At 45.7% G+C, this 18,909-nt stretch overlaps 1 protein-coding gene and 1 long non-coding RNA gene across 2 annotated transcripts; one reads left to right on the top strand and one right to left on the bottom strand.

The window, feature by feature from the left end:
* Positions 1-1,603: 1,603 nt before the first annotated feature.
* FAM8A1 (family with sequence similarity 8 member A1) lies at positions 1,604-12,252 on the bottom strand. The gene is made up of 5 exons (XM_002720864.6): positions 11,420-12,252; positions 10,301-10,421; positions 7,534-7,657; positions 6,550-6,689; positions 1,604-5,152 (listed from the first exon to the last, which is right to left on the bottom strand). The coding sequence occupies exons 1-5, from the start codon at positions 12,132-12,134 to the stop codon at positions 5,008-5,010; spliced, it is 1,245 nt and encodes a 414-aa protein (XP_002720910.2). The 5' UTR covers positions 12,135-12,252; the 3' UTR covers positions 1,604-5,007.
* Positions 12,253-13,434: 1,182 nt separating this feature from the next.
* Positions 13,435-14,976, top strand: LOC149126773 (uncharacterized). The gene is made up of 2 exons (XR_016234739.1): positions 13,435-14,067; positions 14,747-14,976. It is a non-coding gene; the product is annotated as an uncharacterized LOC149126773 (long non-coding RNA).
* Positions 14,977-18,909: the final 3,933 nt, after the last annotated feature.

The raw sequence follows: 18,909 nt of genomic DNA, 5'->3' as shown, positions 1-18,909 counted from the left end.
TCTTCTGGTTAACAGCATATACGTGCAGGATTCACACCTGCAGGCTACACTTAAGCTTATCTTCAGTAACTTACCCTACTTGAGAGGCCTTTTATATCCAGCTCATCTGTCCATAAAGGTTAAGAGTTAGGAAGGCTCTTAGGGTCAGAACTACGTTTAAATTGCAGTTATTGTACCTTGCAAGGTGGTTGTGAGAGCCCATAACTAAGGGCTGGATTAGTTTTAACAGTAAACTCAGGGGCCGGTGTTGTTGCATAGTGGGTAGAGCTGCTGCCTGCAGTGCCAGCATCACATAGGGGTGCCAGTTTGAGTCCTGGCTGCTCCACTTCCCATCCAGCTCCCTGCTGATTTGCCTGGGAAAGCAGCAGAAGATGGCTCAAGTCCTTGGGCCCCTGCACCCACGTGGGAGACCGAGAAGAAGCTCTTGGCTTGGGATCAGCACAGTTCTGGCCATTGCAGCCATCTGGGGAGTGAAACCTCTTTGTAAAACTCTGCCTTTCAAATGAGTAAAATGAAACTTTTAAAAAACAGAAACAGTATATCCAGGCCCCCTACAGGTAACTGAGTGTGCTTGATAAAAGAATATGTCCTGAGTGGCGCAGTGGTTTAAAGCATCCTCTCTCTACAGCACCGGCATCCCATATGGGCACTAGTTTCAGTCCTGGCTGCTCTGTTTCTGATACAGCTTCTTTCTAGTGCACCTGGAAAAGCAGCAGCAGATGACCAAGTCCTTGGGCCCTGGCACCTATTTGAGACCAGGAAGTCCTACCTCCTGGCTTCAGCCTGCCTGGCCCAGCCTTGGTTGTTGCAGCCATTTGGGGAGTGAACCAGCAGATGGAAGCTCTCTTCCTCTCCTTTTCGCTGTAACTCTTTCAAATCTTTTAACGATTTATTTGAAAGAGTTACACAGAGAGGCAGAGAGAGAAGAGGTCCTTCATCTGCTGTGCCAATACGAAGCCAGGAGCTTCTTCCTGGTCTCCTACAAGGGTGCAGGGGCCCAAGACTTGGGCCATCTTCTACCACTTTCCCAGGCCATAGCAGAGAGCTGGATCAGAAATGGAGCAGCTGGGACTCAAACCGTCGTCCTATGGATATAGGCACATCAGGTGGTGGCTTTACCCGCTATACCACAGTGCTGGCCCCTCAAATCTTCAAAAAAAAAAAAAAAAAAAAAAAAAAGGCCATGACTATGTTCCTAAAAGTGGATGATTTTTCTTCACAGTTTTTTGTTTTTGTTTTTTTTTTTTTTGACAGGCAGAGTTAGAGAAAGGCCTTCCTTTTTCCATTGGTTCACCCCCCAAGTAGCTGCTAGGGCTGGCGCGCTGTGCTGATCCAAAGCCAGGAGCCAGGTGCTTCCTCCTGGTCTCCCATGCTGGTGCACTCCCGGGCCACAGCAGAGCTGGACTGGAAGAGGAGCAACCGGGACTAGAACCCGAGGTGCCGGCGCCACAGGCGGAGGATTAGCCTAGTGAGCCGCAGCGCCAGCCCTCTTTTTGAAAGCACATAGTTGACTGCAGCCACTGGCAGTAAAGAGCTAGCTGTGTTGGAAGCAAAGTCTCCCTAATCAGGAGATTCCAAAAACTTCAAAGAAGTAAAACACATGTGCACTGGTGATGAAGTATTTATTGAGACAAAGAATACAAATTGGTGGCATACAGATCACTGAAATCAATGCTGAATTTTATTTATAGCAGACCATCAGGTACTGTTACAGGTAAAGCCCTACTGTTAAGAACTGTGAGGAAATAGACACAGTTGAAATGAACTTCACCCAGGCAAGCACATGTCTGAAGATGGCCTTTGGTACTAGGGATGGGGAATAGCAAATAACTGCAATGGCAGTAATCAGAATTTAGAAATACTCTTATTTAAGCATATTCTTCAAAGAAACAAAGGGGACAAGTGTGGGCTGAAGGCATTTAATATCCCAATTCCCCCACCAAAAGCCCTGTATTACCAAGCGGCAATTAGTGATTTTCAACCTCTACTTTCCCTTTGTTGGAAAAAATTTGTGCATAAATAAAATACCTAGATAAGTCATTGGTGAGGACAAATTCATTTTACTGTCAAAGTGATACAAAGCATAAAAATTCATTGATTTAGGCAAAGTAGCCTTCAAAGAGAACGCGTTTCTGTCAGTTTTAAATACTGGGTGAAATTAAAAAAAAAAGAAAAAAGGGGGCCAGGCAGAAGTGACAACTGAGCTGGTGCTACAGGATTTACCAGTTAAGATGTAAGTAATTCCCATCTGTATAAAAATTATCAACACCATGAAGAAGTATGTTAGGAATCAAAGAAAGTGTGTTAACAGAAACTCAAACGGCAGAGAAGTTACAGATTGGGGATCTCAATTAGGTTGTTCTTAAGAGGGTAAAGTTTGAGCAATTCAGTTATCTTGATAATACTGGCAAGTGAAGGCTTACTAACACACTGCTGGTTTGTTCCTACCGTCCAGAGTACTCTGAAATCCACACACTTCCCTACCATCGGGCTCCAACATGAACGTCACTCTTCACTAACTTTTCTGAAGGTGCACTAACTACCCAGCAATGGGCGCGGAGATTTTCTGGCTGCTTAAATTAGTTGCTAGTCTGTTCTTTAACAGTGATAACAATAGTCCTACAGTTTTAACTTAGGACATGCTCACTGAAATAGTATTCTCACTTGGTTTCAATCCTAGGTTTTGTTCCCTTTGCCTTTCTAGGTTAGAGCTTCAGCATCAAAATGATACTTTGATGCAGAAAATCAGTATTTCTGTAAGTGAAATATACTATTGTGTTCTGAAAAGAAAGGAGACCCACACAATCCCAAGAGAAAAAAATATAGCACTAAATCCTCGTTTCCTCTCCTGCAACTATTTTGACATTTTTTTCTAATCTGGGAACCAAAATCTCTCCCTAAGTGCTGAATTCATACACAGACAGACTTGGGTTTCGTTACAAAGCCAGACCAAGTAATAACACTTGAGCAGTACACATCATGTTGGGCTGTACAGTATAACTTGAATCCAAACAGTCAGATCTCAATGGCTCATGGACAGCAAATGTGCAGGTTTTTTTTTTAATAACGAACTGGACATGCTTGCCTTTTTTAGTGTTTAAATGAAAGCCTAAGTACAAACCTGTGACCTGGGAAGGGATTATAAATGCAAAGATGTACTGCAGAGCTAAAGAACTGAAGGACATTTCAATTTGAATTCCCCAGCCGATGGCAAAAATAGAATATACACCAATGCTAGTGTATACACTAAATGTTAATTTTTGCAACTAATTTTTTGTAATTTTTAAAAATTAATTTCTTGATTTTTGCTGTGAAGAATCATAGTAATCTGTTTGGTACTCTGACACATTTCACAGCCTTTCTGTGAAGTCTGATTTAATAAAAAATTGTGAAAAGCATGGTTTATGAAATTCTATAATAAAAAGGTAATAAAAGGACAGTTAAAATTTCTATAAACAGTAAATGTATTTTCACTTGTAAGTGTCAAAGAAAAACTCACTATAAAAATTGATAACAGTGATAAACTGACATTCTTGTATTTGCTAGTAAAGACCAGGAACAAAACTTAGATTGGTCCTTTGCTAAAGCAATCTGATTTTGAACTGTGCAATACAATTTAGTGTTTTGGTTCTTTTGGAAAATAATTATCAGAGTAAAGAAAATGCCTAAAAATCAAATAAAACAAACTAGAAATAGCACAGGTATAGCTCAAAAGAGGTAAATGGGATATCCAAAAAGTGCACAAAAAAAAACCAATTTTGCTTCAATAGAAGAATAAATGGCAATAAACAAAATATTACTTTGCTTAACATTTTCCCCAAAACTCCATCCCTTGCAGGCCCAAAATGAGCTTAAATAACCCAGAATAATGTCTGGGAGTGAGACACCCCCTTACTATACAAAGAACAGTTCATAATGGGAAAAAATTGTCAGTATTTCACAGGCTACTAGTACGTATGTAGAGTTAACGATGAACTATAAGACTCTTGAATCTGATATTTCAGCAGTCATGGAACCATATAAAATATAAAAGGAAAGTTGAATGTGAGTATGCGGTATATAAAGTGACACTCAGATTCAGAACACTGAAGGGCACTAATACTTTTGTCATGCTGCATACATACTAGGAATGTTTTACAGTAATTACGCAACTGATGAAGTTTTCCCCACATATTTATAGTTTGACTTTTGGGCACTGAAAATACACATGAATTGTAAGTTAAATTTACAATGACAATATATATTTTTCTCCCACTAAAAGCAATCACTAAAACTTACCTTTTCTTTAAAAATTCACTGATAATATAGCAATATGACTTAATACCTTTTCATCATCATGAGAAACTTGTCCCAAATGTGTGTTTAGGCGTTGAGGATAGTTACAAAGTTCATCATTACTGCGGTGAGCACAGTACGGATTGCAAAACTTCAGGTAAGGGACCTGCTAGGCCTGCATTACCTGCCCCTCTCCTTTGCAGCTAACTCACCACCTCCTGCCTGGGACGGGAGGGTAAGTGGATTCTCCAGTTTGTCCTCACTCCCATCAAAAACCAGACAGCAATTTTCTCAAGAAGTGTTATCTAAAGATGAAATGATGTAGGCGTTTACAAAACACAACCAGACATTTTCCATCGTTTTGGGATAAACCAAAGTAAAATTTTGAAGTTTCATTTGGAGATTTCAAAGCTGAAAATGCTTTTGGCAAATTCTAATGTCTTAGATTTTAAGAAAGTATATATGTTGTCCATTGGTGATTATGAAACCACTGGCCTTCTTTTCGATCTAAGAATTTTTAACACTTGAATTTAACAGATCTTTCTTCTGGAATAGTTCTTTGGCATTCAAGTAAAATCAATACTTTCAGAACAGTCTCCTGAATCGCACTGGAATGACTGCTTTAATTTCTAAATCATCAATTAATGCTACCCAGGGATACTGATGGTTTTGATACATAATTTAGTCTTGTCATTATTCCAAACAGTATGGAATTCAGGTTTTTCTGGGGCATCATCTGACCCCGTTCCTCTTTACCACGATGGTTCCTGCTACAATGTCATATGCTGTTCGATTATGTTGAAAAAACAGCAGTGTGATGAAAGCAGGGAAAAAAGAAGCAATAGAAAAATTCTTGATCAAAGCCCGTATGGTAGACCTAAAAAATTAAAGCAAAAGTATCAGGTAAGTTGTATATCATAACTACATACAGACTGATGATATCCTAAAGTGTTCCGACATACTCAAACTATAATTGAGGGAATTTTTACTTTGATATCTGAGTTATTTTCAAGTAACATTACATTGTGATGCAAACACGTGGGCTACTTCTAAAAGTTTTTAGAACTTTCACAAGAAAAGCACCGATTCCATGGTTTTAGAATATGAACTAGTAAGTGTCTACAGTATTCTCTAATATTCTGTTAGAAGAAAAGGATGGCAGTTTCCCTTGTTTACCTTCCCATAGTCACATTGTTACTCCATGCTTCTAGTATCTTCTAAACCACATGCTTCCTGCAGTCCTATTTTCTACCTTTCATGAAGCAAGTTATTAAGTCAGTGTGTGTTTATCAGCTCTTTTTATGGGATCCAGTGATTAAGAAAAACTTTAAAAAGCCTAACAACTCAAGACTGGAGTGTCACCCTACTAATGTTAGATTTCTGCCTTATGTGGCCTGGAAGGCTACAGAAAAGCGCAGTGGCTAAGAGTATGCGGCACTGAATCCAGACTACTGGTTTCAAATCCACCTTCTACTAAGCACTTGTTGTGTTCCACATCTGAAAAAGGGGGACAGTTATCACTATGAAAAGGCTAGCATTAAGTTAGCTAATACATACTCAGTGTTAGTGGTGCGCCTCGTATATAAGAAGTGCTCAATAAACACTGGTCATTACTGACTAAAATACACAACCAGAATGGTTACCAGAAAGTCTGAGGGGAAAACTTGAGGATGTCAGTAACATCATGGCTCTTTAAGAGTCGATCCTTCCTAGGTCTTCATGTACAATCGACTGAATCATTCCAGCAACAATTCCACGCAGCATCTTGTTTGGCACAACTGATCACCACCCACTCACCTCCACGACTTGTGTTAGAACTAGCTTACCTTTCCCCTGGAGCTAGACGCCAACAGCCAGCCAGCAGTCCTGAGGTGCTGCGAGCCCTAGCACTCAAGAGCATGCCTGTCAAAACTCTTAGGTGGAAGGATGGCAGCTATTACCATAACGAGTCTCAAGGCAAGTCAGCAACTGCCCCAACTTCCACCGATCTAGAGAACAGGAACCCTGGGCACGGGGCACTGATGAAGCCTCCATTCCCAAGGCATCCTCTCAGTACTGTGGACTTATGTTCCATGAAATGATCACCTTGAAAATGCTTGGTGAAAGGGGCCTCCAATCATATAACAGCTGAAATAGTCATAAAGCTCCATCTTAAACTTAACAAATGTAAGCTTACCTATCTGGCTTGAAGAAAACGATCTTAAAAACACTATCAAATGCTGCAATATTATTTAGTTTCATAAGTATATAAACTAGGCTAAGAAAAGGACTTACGTTGTAATGCTAACATTAGAGGAAGGAATCACTAAAACCCGACTTGGAGCAATCAGCACTGACGTGTCACATGTCACGACTCGAAGCCCTAGCAGGAACTTCCCGGGGGTTGCGCCACCTGCTCCCCAGATGCAGATTATCTAAGGAAAGAGGATAATCGAAAAACAAATCACCAGTACGTTTTCTTGCCATATTAGTTCATGTTTTAAAAATTGCAAGTTGGAAGAACTGCATAGAATACTCCAAGGCTAACCATTTAATGCATTTCTACAAGTCTCCAAAATGTGCAGTACCACAATATCTACTATAATATTTCTCTACGACCCATTATAGGTCTAGCTAGTTGTAAAACTTGAAATGTTTTTCCACAGAAACAAGTAGCACAGAAGTATATTTTTGGGTGGTCATCTGTTTATGAGTGGAATTTTATCTGATTTTCTAAGACTGGAAATATTACAAGGAAACTAAACTCTCTCCCCAGAATTTTCTACCTAAAAACTAATAGATGTTAATTAAAACCTGGATAAAACAGAAAAGTAGGAAGACATCTGAAAAGAAAACCATGAAAGAGGCACTGCTCTGCTTCTGACCAGTGCCCAGCTAATGTCCTGGGAACTCAGCAGGTGATGGCCCAAGTACCAGGACCCCTCAAGTGGGAGACCCAAATGGCTCCTGGTTTCAGCGTGGCCCAGACCTGGCTGTTGCGGCCTTCTAGGGAGTGAACCAGCAGATGGAAGATCAATTCTCTACCTCCCTCTCCACCTGTCATTCTGGCTTTCAAATAAGTTTTTTAAAAAGCATGACAGATACACTGGCACCAAACTTCACCTTTTTAACTAATCCTTTAGACTGCTTTCAATCATTTGCTGTTATTAAAAAAAAGTTGTAAAGAAAAATACAATGATTATAAATTTCATTACTTCTTTTGTTTGGGGTTGAAAAATCTAAAATTACACTGTTAATATTTGCTGGTCAGAAGCTTACCTCATAGAAACAAACTAATAATCTGTATATAAGAGCCACAACCATCATTTTCTGCAAGTCTTCCATTGATGTGTCTTCATCTATTTCTTCAATTATATAGTGCATAGCAAACTTAGAGATATCCCTACACAAAACAACAGTTTGGGGTTATAAAGAATTATCAGAACAACTGCATTTTCTAAACAAACATTTGGGTTCTCTGTAGCTAATTTTACAAATGTTCATCAGCTTATGTACGCAATGCTATCATGAGCAAGTACCGTAGCAGCCCTGGGGATTTCATGGTTAATCAATTCAAAATGGTCACTGCTTTTCGGGAGATTCTAACCCAGCCAGGAAAACAGAACAATAAAAAGTAGCAGTATCACAGTGGGATGAGAGCTGCGATGGAACCACACAACACTGTGCAAACCACACCAGATACACTTGAACCTAATGAAGCTTCCCAGGAATGCCCCATAAGCCAGCAGCTGAAGGATGAACAGACATGAGTGAAGAAAGTTCTAGAGGGAGAGAGTGTGGGATGGACGCTACAAGCAGTTTGGTACAGCTCCACTGTTAGGTATGAGAGATGACAATAATTAAGAATCAGGACTTAGGGCCCAGTGCTGTGGCGCAGCTGGTTAAGCTGCTGCCTGTAGCACTGGCATCCCATATGGGCACTCGTTCTAGTCTCAGTTGCTCCACTTTTTTCTTTTTAGATTTATTTATTTGAAAGACAGTTACAAAGAAAGGTAGAGACAAAGAGAGAGAGAAGTCTTCCATCCACTGGTTCACTCACCAAGATTCTTATGGGTCTCACACGCTGGTGCAGGGGCCCAAGGTCTTGGACCATCCACCACTGCTTTCCCAAGTGCATTAGCAGGGAGCAGGCCAAGGTTTACATCTGCCACGCCACAGCGCCAGCCCCCATTTGCTCCACTTCTGATCCAGCTCCTGGCTAATGTGCCTGGGAAGGCAGCAGAAGATGGCCCAAGTCCTTGGGCTCCTGCCACCCATGCTGCAGGTCTGGATAAAGCTTAGGCTCCTGGATCTGCATGGGCCAGCTTTGGCTGTTGCAGCCATTTGGGGAGTGAACCAGCAGACACCTCTCCTTCTCTCTGTAATTCTGCCTTTCAAATAAATAAATAAATATTTTTTAAAAAAGAATCAGGATTTATAATCACTTGGCTTTATATCAGAAAAAGGACAGAGATGGACTTTTACTATAATCAGGGGCCGCTGCCTGCAGTGCCCTGCCAGCATCCCATATGGGTACCAGTTTGAGACCTGGCTGCTCCATTTCTGACCCAGCTCCCTGCTATGTCCTGGGAAAGCAGGGGAAAATGGTCCAAGTCCTTGGGCCCCTGCACCCACGTGGGAAACCTGGAAGAAACTCCTGGGTCCTGGCTTCAGATAGGCCTAGCTCCGGCCGTTGCGGCCATTTGTGGAGTGAACCAGTGGATTGAAGATCTCCCTCTGCCTCTGCCTGTTAACTGCCTTTCAAATAAATAAATAATTTTTTTAAAAAAAAAAAAAGACTTTTCCATAATCAACTCAAGGATGACAGTAATAGGACCAGGAAGAAGCAGTGATGATGAAAAATGATCTGATGAAAAGTGAGGAGGAAATGGTCTGGGTGGAAAGCCATTCAGGAGAAGGAACATAAAGGGGCTGGAATTTGATCAGATGTATAGAGGCACAGGAGAGGGAGGGGGCAGGAAGGACTAGCAGAAACACTAGCTTCCTGGCAAGGGGTTTTAGAATCTGACTACATGTGGGGCCAGTGCTGCAGCATCATAGGCTAAGCCTCCACCTGCAGCGATGGCAACTCATATGGGCGCCAGTTTGAGTCCCCGCTGCTCCTCTTCCGATCCAGCTCTCTGCCATGGCCTGGCAAAGCAGCAGAAGATGGCCCAAGTGCTTGTGCCCCTGCACCCACATGGGAGACCCAGAAGACACTCCTGGCTCCTGGCTTCGGATTGGCACAGCTCCAGCCACTGTGGCCATTTGCGGAGTGAACCAGCTGATGGAAGACCTTCCTCTCTCTCTCTCCTCTCTGTAATTCTATCATTCAAATAAATAAAAAAATCTAAAAAAAAAAATTGACCACATGTTTGTATCTTGACATGGTCACTTAGTACTTCTGTAACCTTTAAAATTCTGGGCCTAGGTTCTCATATACTCAAATTTCAATCTCTATAAAATGGAGGTATTAGCCTCTACCTCATAGTGGTACTAAGATGAAATAAGACACCATATAAAGACGCGAGCTCAGTGCCTAGCATACAGAAAGTGCTTAGCAAATGAGAACTGCTGTTATGATTATTTTAATCTCAGGAGAGGGCTATTCAAATAAATGTCTCACTTTGCAGTTCTCTTGGGACTGGGCTCATGGTAAGCAATGCCATTTGGAAATACATCTAGTTGATTATTAGGAGTTCACCCACCAAAAGCTCTTTATATTTCTGTCGTTAGAGACTCTCTCTACAGAATAATAAGAGAGAAATTGCTTCCTGGCCCAAGAATAGTTGAATGAAAACAAACCAGGATTGGAGGATCATTTTACCTACTTTTGATGGGTGAAATTCTCACAGATCTTACAGAATGTATGAGGAGTTTTTTTCTCCTTTGTAGTTATTTATTAGGTCCAGTAGGAAATAAATCCGACAGAGCTTTTAGAAAGAAATCATGACATTATCCTTATAGTCACTTGCAGGCATTAAGAGAACTCAATAATTTCTAAACAGTAGAAATTCAAACTCTTCTACAAAGGTGCTTAACTTACTTTATTCCGCTGAGGTGCATAATGCTTAAGACAATGGTTGCTTTTATAAAGAACAGAATAAAGAAATCCACCATCTCCGCCATAAATCTGTGGGCCAAGGATGGAATAACATACTCCCTGCCTGTAAGTTAAAAAAAAAAAGAAAATTATGAAAAAATGATCATTTCACAAAGGCTTTAGTGCACAAGGCAAGTAAGAATGGAGAAAGCAAAGTCAAGGTACAACTTAGTAATTAAAAATATTCACAACCTTGCATCAGTTAGTCATACTGATCCCAACAAGAGTATGTATTACTAAAATACAGCGATACCACTGCACTGTTTAATAAACTGCTTAAAATTTATTTTCATCACTCTAATGTTCAAAGACTGATTTCACAGCTGTGTTTGATTCAAGTACCCAAAACATTTCAGCGGGACTCAAATTAGGAGAATCCAGGTGATCACACCTAGGCGACACTCAAACTTTAAGAGAAAAAGGTAAAACTCGAGTAAACTATAGTATAAACACCCACGGTATAAAGTACAGCATAAATAAATACTGTGTAGAGTAAATCCCGGTATCTCACATTTCCCTCCCCTCAGTCATTGTTTTACTTTCTAGAAAATAAATCCGCGGGTCATCAACCTGTCATCCTCAATTCTGATTCAGGCTCATATACAGGCACCAACTGGTTCTCGGTCCACATATCGGTGGCTGAATACAAACTCTAACAAGCGTAGCTAACTAAAGCCATTTCTAGTTCCCAAGCAGAAGTTAACAAGGAGGCTCCGAAAGCAGTAAGCCGGGGCCAGCCAACACTTGGGAACTTCATTTGCATTCATGTAAATCCTCCGGATCGGTCAGGCCCACAGCCCCTAGGCAGCGCACTCCAGCATTGCCAGTCAAGTCTCCGCACAAGTGGGTCTAACTCTCCACCTCGCTCTCCAGGGCAGATTCCTCCCCGTGGGAACCGACCCGGGCGCGAGGCCCCCGATCTGCTCTCAAGGTGGACGGCACGGGGGTGTAAGGCCCGGGCACACTCCCGGGAGCCGCGGCCGTCCCCACGGGGGCGCAAACCCGGCAGGCAGCCTCCCCGAAGACCCCCTCGGGATGCCCCCCGCGCCTCGCGCTGCTCACCTGCCTGCCGCCCGCTCTCGCTGGCGGCGCGCGAAGGCGCGGCGGATCCCGCACGAGTCGCTGGAGCGGCCCGGACCGAGCCCTGCACGTGAGGAGCCCGCGGCCCCAGGCCCGCCACCGGGGCCGGGGTGCTGATGCCCGCAGCCGCCCCCGCCTCCGCTCCCGCGGCGCCGGCGCTCGGGAAGTAGAAGGGGTTGTAATAGGCCAGCTGCGGGGGCGGCGGCGCCGCGGCCTGGGGGGCGGCGGCGGCCGTAGCGTAGCTGGGAGCGGGCGGCGGGGGGCTGCAGTAGGCGGGGAAGGCGGCCAGGCCGCTGTGCCAGGTGAGGTAGCCGCAGTAGGACTGCCACAGCCACTCGTGCACCTGCCGCGAGTACTCGCGGGCGCTCAGCCGCGCCGGCTTCTCCCGCAGCGCCTCGGCCTCGGCCGCCTCGCAGCCCGCCGGCTCCTGCAGCCCCGCGCCGGAGCTCGGGGCCGCCTCTCTTCGCCTCCTGAGCTCCCGCTGCGGCTCCGACTCCTCCGGGGCAGCGGCGGAGGCGGGCGCGAGGGCCGGGGCTGGCGGCCGGCCCGGGGCCTGGGGTTCGACTGGCGCCGCGTCTCGGGGACAAGGGCCGGCGGCTGCGGGAGGGCCTCTCAGGGAAGGGACAGGCGCGTGGTCCCCTCCGCCATCGTCCTGCCCGGGAGGGCGACCTCGGGCTTCCTCGGGCCCTTCTGCCATCGTCGCCTCGGCAGCACCCTTCGCGGTACCTGTCACTGCGCCGTCTCCCTCCCCTCAGAGGCCCCTCCCCAACGGCCCTTTCGCCACCGCAGCAGCCGCAGGCGTCAACAATCCGCCACCGGAAGCGGAAACCCCGCCCCTCGGGGGCGTCGCTGATCGCTGCGCGGGGCCGCCGGAGGCCGGGAGGTTGGGCTGTTGTGTCTGGTGTGGGGTTTTTGGGTTCCTGTCCCGTCGGCAGTCCGGCTCCCCACGCCTCTTTATGGTTAATTGAGTGATGTCTAAGGCCTGAGGCCTCTCTAGAGAATCCCGGGGGGTTGGCGCCGGATGTCCCGTGAGAAACTTCGGCTGGATGGAGGGGGATTTCCGGGACGGGCCCGGGGCCAGCGCCGCCATTGCCCTCGCCGAGCGGAGAGCGTGGTTCGCCATTTGTGCTTGAGAATGTCTGTGCACTTGGGAGAAACACATCGACAGCCAAACTGAACTGGGACTTGTTTTGGGATGCGACGGGAAGAGAGATTGCTGATTTAGAAGCTGGTCTTGGTCCTGATGCTGGAGCTAGCGAGCCTGTGTCCATAAAAACTTTCCCACTGCCGCAGAGCGGAACCTTTCCTTAAGCCTGTTTTCCTGTTAGGGGAAGACCCCCTGATTATATCCAGGGTTTGGGAGCCTTTTAAAAAAGATTTATTTATTGAAAATAAGTTACAGAGAAGGAGAGGGAGAGAGAGAGAGAGGTCTTTCATCCAATGGTCCACTTCCCACCTGGCTGCAATGGCCAGAGCTGCACCAATCCGAACAGGAGCCAGGAGCTTCTTTCGTGTCTCCCACGTGGGTGCAGAGGCCCAAGGGCTTGGGCAATCTTCTGTTTTCCCAGGCCATAGCAGAGAGTTGGATGGGAAATGGAGCAGTCTTTGTAGTTGAGAAGCTCACAGAACGGATGGGGGAGTTTGGCGGTGAGTGAGTGTCAGGTAAACTGTGAACCCCAAGGAGGGAGTGGTCTGTTGCAGTTGATTTTTCAACAATGTTGCAGTGGATTTGTTTCTGAGAGGAGGAGCATGGTGGGGGCAAGAGGCACGGAGTCACCACACAGACCCCAGGAGTTGGGTGAAAGTGGGCAGGAGGCAAGCAACCCGCAGACTGGTTTATTTCAGTTAGTACAACAGCTTATATAGTCAAGACCAGCCAATCCGGTCAAGGGGTGGTCTGTGCCCCAACCAATCACAGCCTGTTGTCAGGCAGTTTCCAAAGCCATCCAATCACAGCCTGTTGCCAGGCAGTTTCTGTTGTCAGTGGCCATCTTGGCATGACCTTTTCACCTCATTCCACCACAGTGGTCCATCCATCTGTTAGGAGACAGGCCTGAGACTAGGGAACAGCTTTGAGGTGACACACTGGAGGTGGTCATGAGCTAAGTCTTAGCAACATTCGTGATGGAGACACAGGAGGGACTGTGATTGCAGGGAAAGGCTGCAACCTGAGCAAAGTTCACAGAAATAGCTGACACTTAGGGCCTTGGCTGGCTGGCATGGAGATAAGCCAGGAAAAGGAGGGAGGAGTCAGAGTGCTTTTGTCCTCCATGAGGGAGTTTGGACTTCAACCCACAGACAGCGGAAGCTGTTGAAGAGCTTTACTCAGGGATGTACACCTGGTCATATCCTTGTGCTAACTGTGAAAGATGAGTTGCAAATGGTGTACCACTGAAGACGTGACTCCAGCGGGGAGAGTACAGTCTAGATAAAATGAAGAGAACCTAACCCAGAGCACTTACAGTGGGATGTAAGGGAGACGGAGCATTTGAGTGAATAAGGAAGCCCAATTTGCAGAACTGGCTGACTGCATGCATCTGGGAGGAGAGAGAGCACGTCACACACTCTGCAGCGTGGCTGACTGGATGAGTGGACTGTGATGCCCTCCGTGGGAATGAAGAAGACAGGAAGTAGTGCACGATGGCAGAAGGGGGTGCAGTGAGGTTCCTGTGGGTATCCAGGGGGTACTGGCTGCTGAGTACATTGCATCTGTGAAGGTACAGATTGAGAGTCATTGGATATAGGTGGCCCTTGATGCAATGAATGGAAGTGAAACGATGCAATGAGAAGAAAGCCAAGAACGGAAACCAGGGAATATTGAAGGAATGGTAGACTAAGAAGTGAGTAAGGTAGGAAGGATGGTAGAATGCAGTGGAGGGGGGCTGGCGCTGTGGCTCAATTGGTTAATCCTCTGCCTGCAGCACGGGCATCCCATATGGGTGCCGGGTTCTAGTCCTGGCTGCCCCTCTTCTAGTCCAGCTCCCTGCTGTGGCCTGGGAGGGCAGTGGAGGATGGCCCAAGTGCTTGGGCGCCTGCACCCGCATGGGAGACCAGGAGGAAGCACCTGGCTCCTGACTTCGGATTGGTGCAGCGCCGGCCATGGCAGCCATTTGGGGAATGAACCAATGGAAGGAAGACCTTTCTCTCTGTCTATCTCTCTCACTGTTTATAACTCTACCTGTCAAATTAAAAGAAAAAAAATTCAGTGGAGGGCTGGCGCTGTGGTGCAGTGGGCTAAGCCTCCACCTGCAGCACTAGAATCTCATATGGACACCAGTTCAAGTCTTGTCTGTTCCTCTTCTGATCTAGCTCTCTAATGGCCTGGGAAAGCAGTTGAAGATGGCCCAAGTGCTTGGGCCCCTGCACCCACGTGGGAGACCAGGAAGAAGCTTCTGGCTCCTGGCTTCAGTTCAGCTCAGTTCCGGCCACTGCAGCCATCTGGGGAGTGAGGCAGCAGATGGAAGACCTTTCTTTCTCTCTCTCTTCTCTGTAACTCTACCTCTCAAATAAATAAATAAAATCGTTAAAAAAAAAAAAAAGAGTGCAGTGGGAGGAGAGATTTTTATTAAGCTTCTCCAGAAAAAAAGCCAAAAGGGTCTGCTTAGACATAAAGAACATTTTTTGCACTAAAACACTTATCTTTGAACTCCATTTTTCATGCACCTTTTGAAGTTCTTTGTGGAAAAATGGAATTCAAAGATAAGTGTATTCTGGTGCAAAAAATCTTGGTGTTTATGCATAGTTTTTTTCATAATACATGTTTCTTTGATTTTGCTGATAAGACCCCTCATTTGCTGTCTGCAAGCTGAGACCCAGGAGAGCAGGGTGCTGGTGCAGTTCTGGCCCAAGAGCAGAAGTCTAAGAACCCAGGAATGGATGGTGTAAATCCCAGCAGAAGGGCAGGAGAAGACAAATGTATCAGATCAAGTGAATAGGCAGGAAATAAAAAAAGGGATGAGGGAGAGGCCTGTGGCATAGCGGGGTAGGCTATTGCTTAGGCTGCCTACATCCCTGTCAGAGTGCCAGGTAGGGTCCCTGCTACCAGCTTCCTGCTGATGCATCCTGGGGGGCAGCAGATGATGGCTCAAGTACTTGGGTCCCTGCCACCCATGTGAGAGATCTGGATAAAATTCCAGGCTCTTGGCTTTGGCCTGGTCCAGCTCCGGCTATTGGGGTATTGAGTGAATCAGTGGATGGAAGCTCAGTCTCTCTGTCTCTCTTTGCCTTTTTTTTTTTTTTTTTTAAATTTTTTTTGGATAGGCAGAGCAGACAGAGAGACAGAGAGAAAGGGCTTCCTTTTGCCGTTGGTTCACCCTCCAATGGCCGCTGCGGCTCGTGCGCTGCGGCCGGCGCACTGCGCTGATCCGAAGGCAGGAGCCAGGTGCTTCTCCTGGTCTCCCATGGGGTGCAGGGCCCAAGCACTTGGGCCATCCTCCACTGCACTCCCTGGCCACAGCAGAGAGCTGGCCTAGAAGAGGGGCAACCGGGACAGAATCCGGTGCCCCGACCGGGACTAGAACCCAGTGTGCCAGCGCCGCAAGGCGGAGGATTAGCCTATTGAGCCACGGAGCCGGCTCTCTTTGCTTTTAAGTAGATGAAAATAAATGAATAGGGGCCGGCGCTGTGGTGCAGTGGGTTAAAGCCCTGGCCTGAAGCGCTGGCATCCCATAGGGGCGCTGGTTCTAGTTCCGGCTGCTCCTCTTCCAATCCAGCTCTCTGCTATGGCTTGGGAAAGCAGTAGAAGATGGTCCAAGTCCTTGGGCCCCTGCACCCACATGGGAGATCCGGAAGAAGCTCCTGGCTCCTGGCTTCGGATCGGTGCAGTTCCGGCCATTGCAGCCATCTGGGGAGTGAACCAACAGATGGAAGACACCTCCCTCTCTCTCTCTCTGTAACTCTTTCAAATAGATAAACTGAATCTTAAAATAAATAAATAAATAAATAAAAGAAATGAATAAACGTTAAATGGGGTATGAAATCCTCTTTCCTCTGCCTTTTGTTCTATTCAGGCACTCCATGGATTCGATGGTGCCCACCCTTCATGGAGAGGGCAGCCTGCTGTGCTGAGTGCTGACCTCATCTGAGAACCCCCATCCCAGACACACCCAGATAGAATGGGTCATCTGCGCACCCCTGACCCATTCAAATTGACGGCTAAAATGAATCATGGCAGGGGCTACACCTGCGGTCAGAACCATGAGGAAATCAGGAGGGATGAAGACTGTGCTGGGCGTTTTCTTTTCTTCTCTCTCTCTCTCTCTCTCTTTTTCTCTCTCTCGCAATAACAGTGCCTGCATTTCCTCTAGCTGACTGATCCTCTCCCAAGATGGGCAGCTGTGGGAGGACCGTCTAGGCATCCTGCACTGCAGCCCCAGGCCGCAGGGTGGGCGTACCACCTAAGGTTAGCCAGGTGGCCGGCTCATCGGGGACTTGAAAACTTGGGCCAAGTGATCCAGGGATGGAATAAACTCAATGCCAGCAGAAATTCCTTACCTGATGAGATCGTCGATAACTCTCGCAAATGATACTTTCCCCATTCGTTTCAGGAGCTGTGCTATCCTTGCAATGCATTCCTCTTAAATCAGCAGAACTGGCTTACGACCCTCTCAACTAAAGACCCTGGACTGGCCATCAGGACGTCATGCATGGTTTTGCCTGGGTAGTTTCAGGGGGAGAGCAGTGAAAAGCTGACTGAAGACAGAATGGAAGGTGGGGAAGTAGAGATAATGATTGCATTCTACTCTTTTAGGCATTTGTTTTGGAAGAGAAGCCTTTAGGGAAGTGACTCTTTTTAGCTATGTTTGACTCCATGTCAGCTAAAGACAGTTCTTAAAATTTGGGCAGCTACAAATATGTTTTATAAGGATTGCTCCAACTTTTAGTGAGATTTAGTTTGTAAATATATTTCAACTATTTTTACAAGTAATGAGCATACTTCAAAAAATTTGTGCAAAGAGGAATTAAAAGATAAGCTAATTGTGGTGCAAAAAGTTTTTGAAATTCATGGATAGAGACTTTTCAAAGAGTTCATGGAAAATGCATGTTACCAAAAACTGTGTATGGATTTCAAAATATTTTTGCTGAAAAATAAACTTCTAATTCCATTTTTCCACCTTTTAAAAATTTTTATTTGAAAGCCAGAGTTGCAGAGAGAGAAGGAGAGGCAGAGAGAGAGAGAGAGGGACATCTTACATCCTCTGGTTCACTCCCCAAATGACCACAACAGCCAAGGCTGGGCCAGGCCAAAAACCAGGAGCTGGGAGCCTCATCCAGGTCTCCCACTTGGGTGCAGGGGCCCAAGCACTTGGGTCGTCTTCTGCTGTTTTCCCAGGCACATTAGAAGGGAGCTGGATTAGAAGTGGAGCAGCTGGAATGCTGGCATTTCAGGCAGCAGCTTAACCCACTATGCCACAGTGCCGGCCCCACTTTTTCACCAGTTTAAGTAAGTTCCCTTGTATATGGCAAGTCAGATCTGTGATGTCAAATTGGTCTTTGCTGTGCACTTCAGGATAAGGTTTGTCTGATTTAATGTATCAATAGAAAGCAATTGTAAAAAATGAAACCACCACCAAAGATTTCTTCTGCAAATAAGGTGCCCAACACACCAAGTAAAACTGAATTAAAAAATAATTTGAGGAGCTGGCGTAGTGGTGTAGTGGGTAAAGCTGATGTCTATGATGCTGGCATTCCATATGGATGCTAAAGTTTGTGTCTTGGCTGCACCACTGCCAATCCAACTCCCTGATACCCTGGGAAAGCAGTGGAAGGCAGCCCAAGTGTTTGAGCCCCTGTCACACACCTGGGATACCCAGTTAAAGCTCCTGGCTCCTGGCTTCCACCTGGGTCAACTCTAACTATTGCTGCCATTTGGGGGGTAGTGAACCAGTGAATGGAAGATCATACTCTCTGTCTCCATCTCTCTTCTATAACTCTTTCAAACAAATAAATCTTTAAAAAATAATAATTTGATTTTAGTGCTAAATTTTAGAAATTCGCATAAACTAAGACCCCCTTTCCCCCAACCAGACTTGGAGAGAATTGCTATATGATGCTTTTCTGCCCCCTGGTGGTGGTTAAAAAGCATTAAGAAAATTATCTGTTTTAAAACATTTTGTATTGAAATTGATAATATATTTTCAGTATAACAGAATTTCTGATTCTATGACTCCAGATGATTTTTAAATGCGTCATCATTCACAAAAGGCAGGTGACATTCTAAAAGATACTCAAACTCACAAAACGGCTGCCAATCTAATTGTAGAGAATGAACAGGCAGGACCCACCAGTAGGTGGGGGAATTTCCAAAGCTAAGATCGCCGGGCTCTCCTAACCTGACTTCCGAATCTGAGTCCTTAAAGATCATGGATTCAGCCTTCTCCGTTTTACACTGACAGAAACCAAGGACTGTCGATGCTTTAAATACAGATACAAATATTGCCCACCAAATTCTGGTTAAAAGGGCAGGCTGTTTT

Source organism: Oryctolagus cuniculus, chromosome 5, assembly GCF_051225735.1.
Source record: "Oryctolagus cuniculus isolate XC-2025 breed Fujian yellow rabbit chromosome 5, ASM5122573v1, whole genome shotgun sequence".
NCBI classification, from domain to species: domain Eukaryota; kingdom Metazoa; phylum Chordata; class Mammalia; order Lagomorpha; family Leporidae; genus Oryctolagus; species Oryctolagus cuniculus.
The sequence above is the reverse complement of the archived record's forward strand: the minus strand, read 5'-3'. Positions and strand labels throughout refer to the sequence as shown.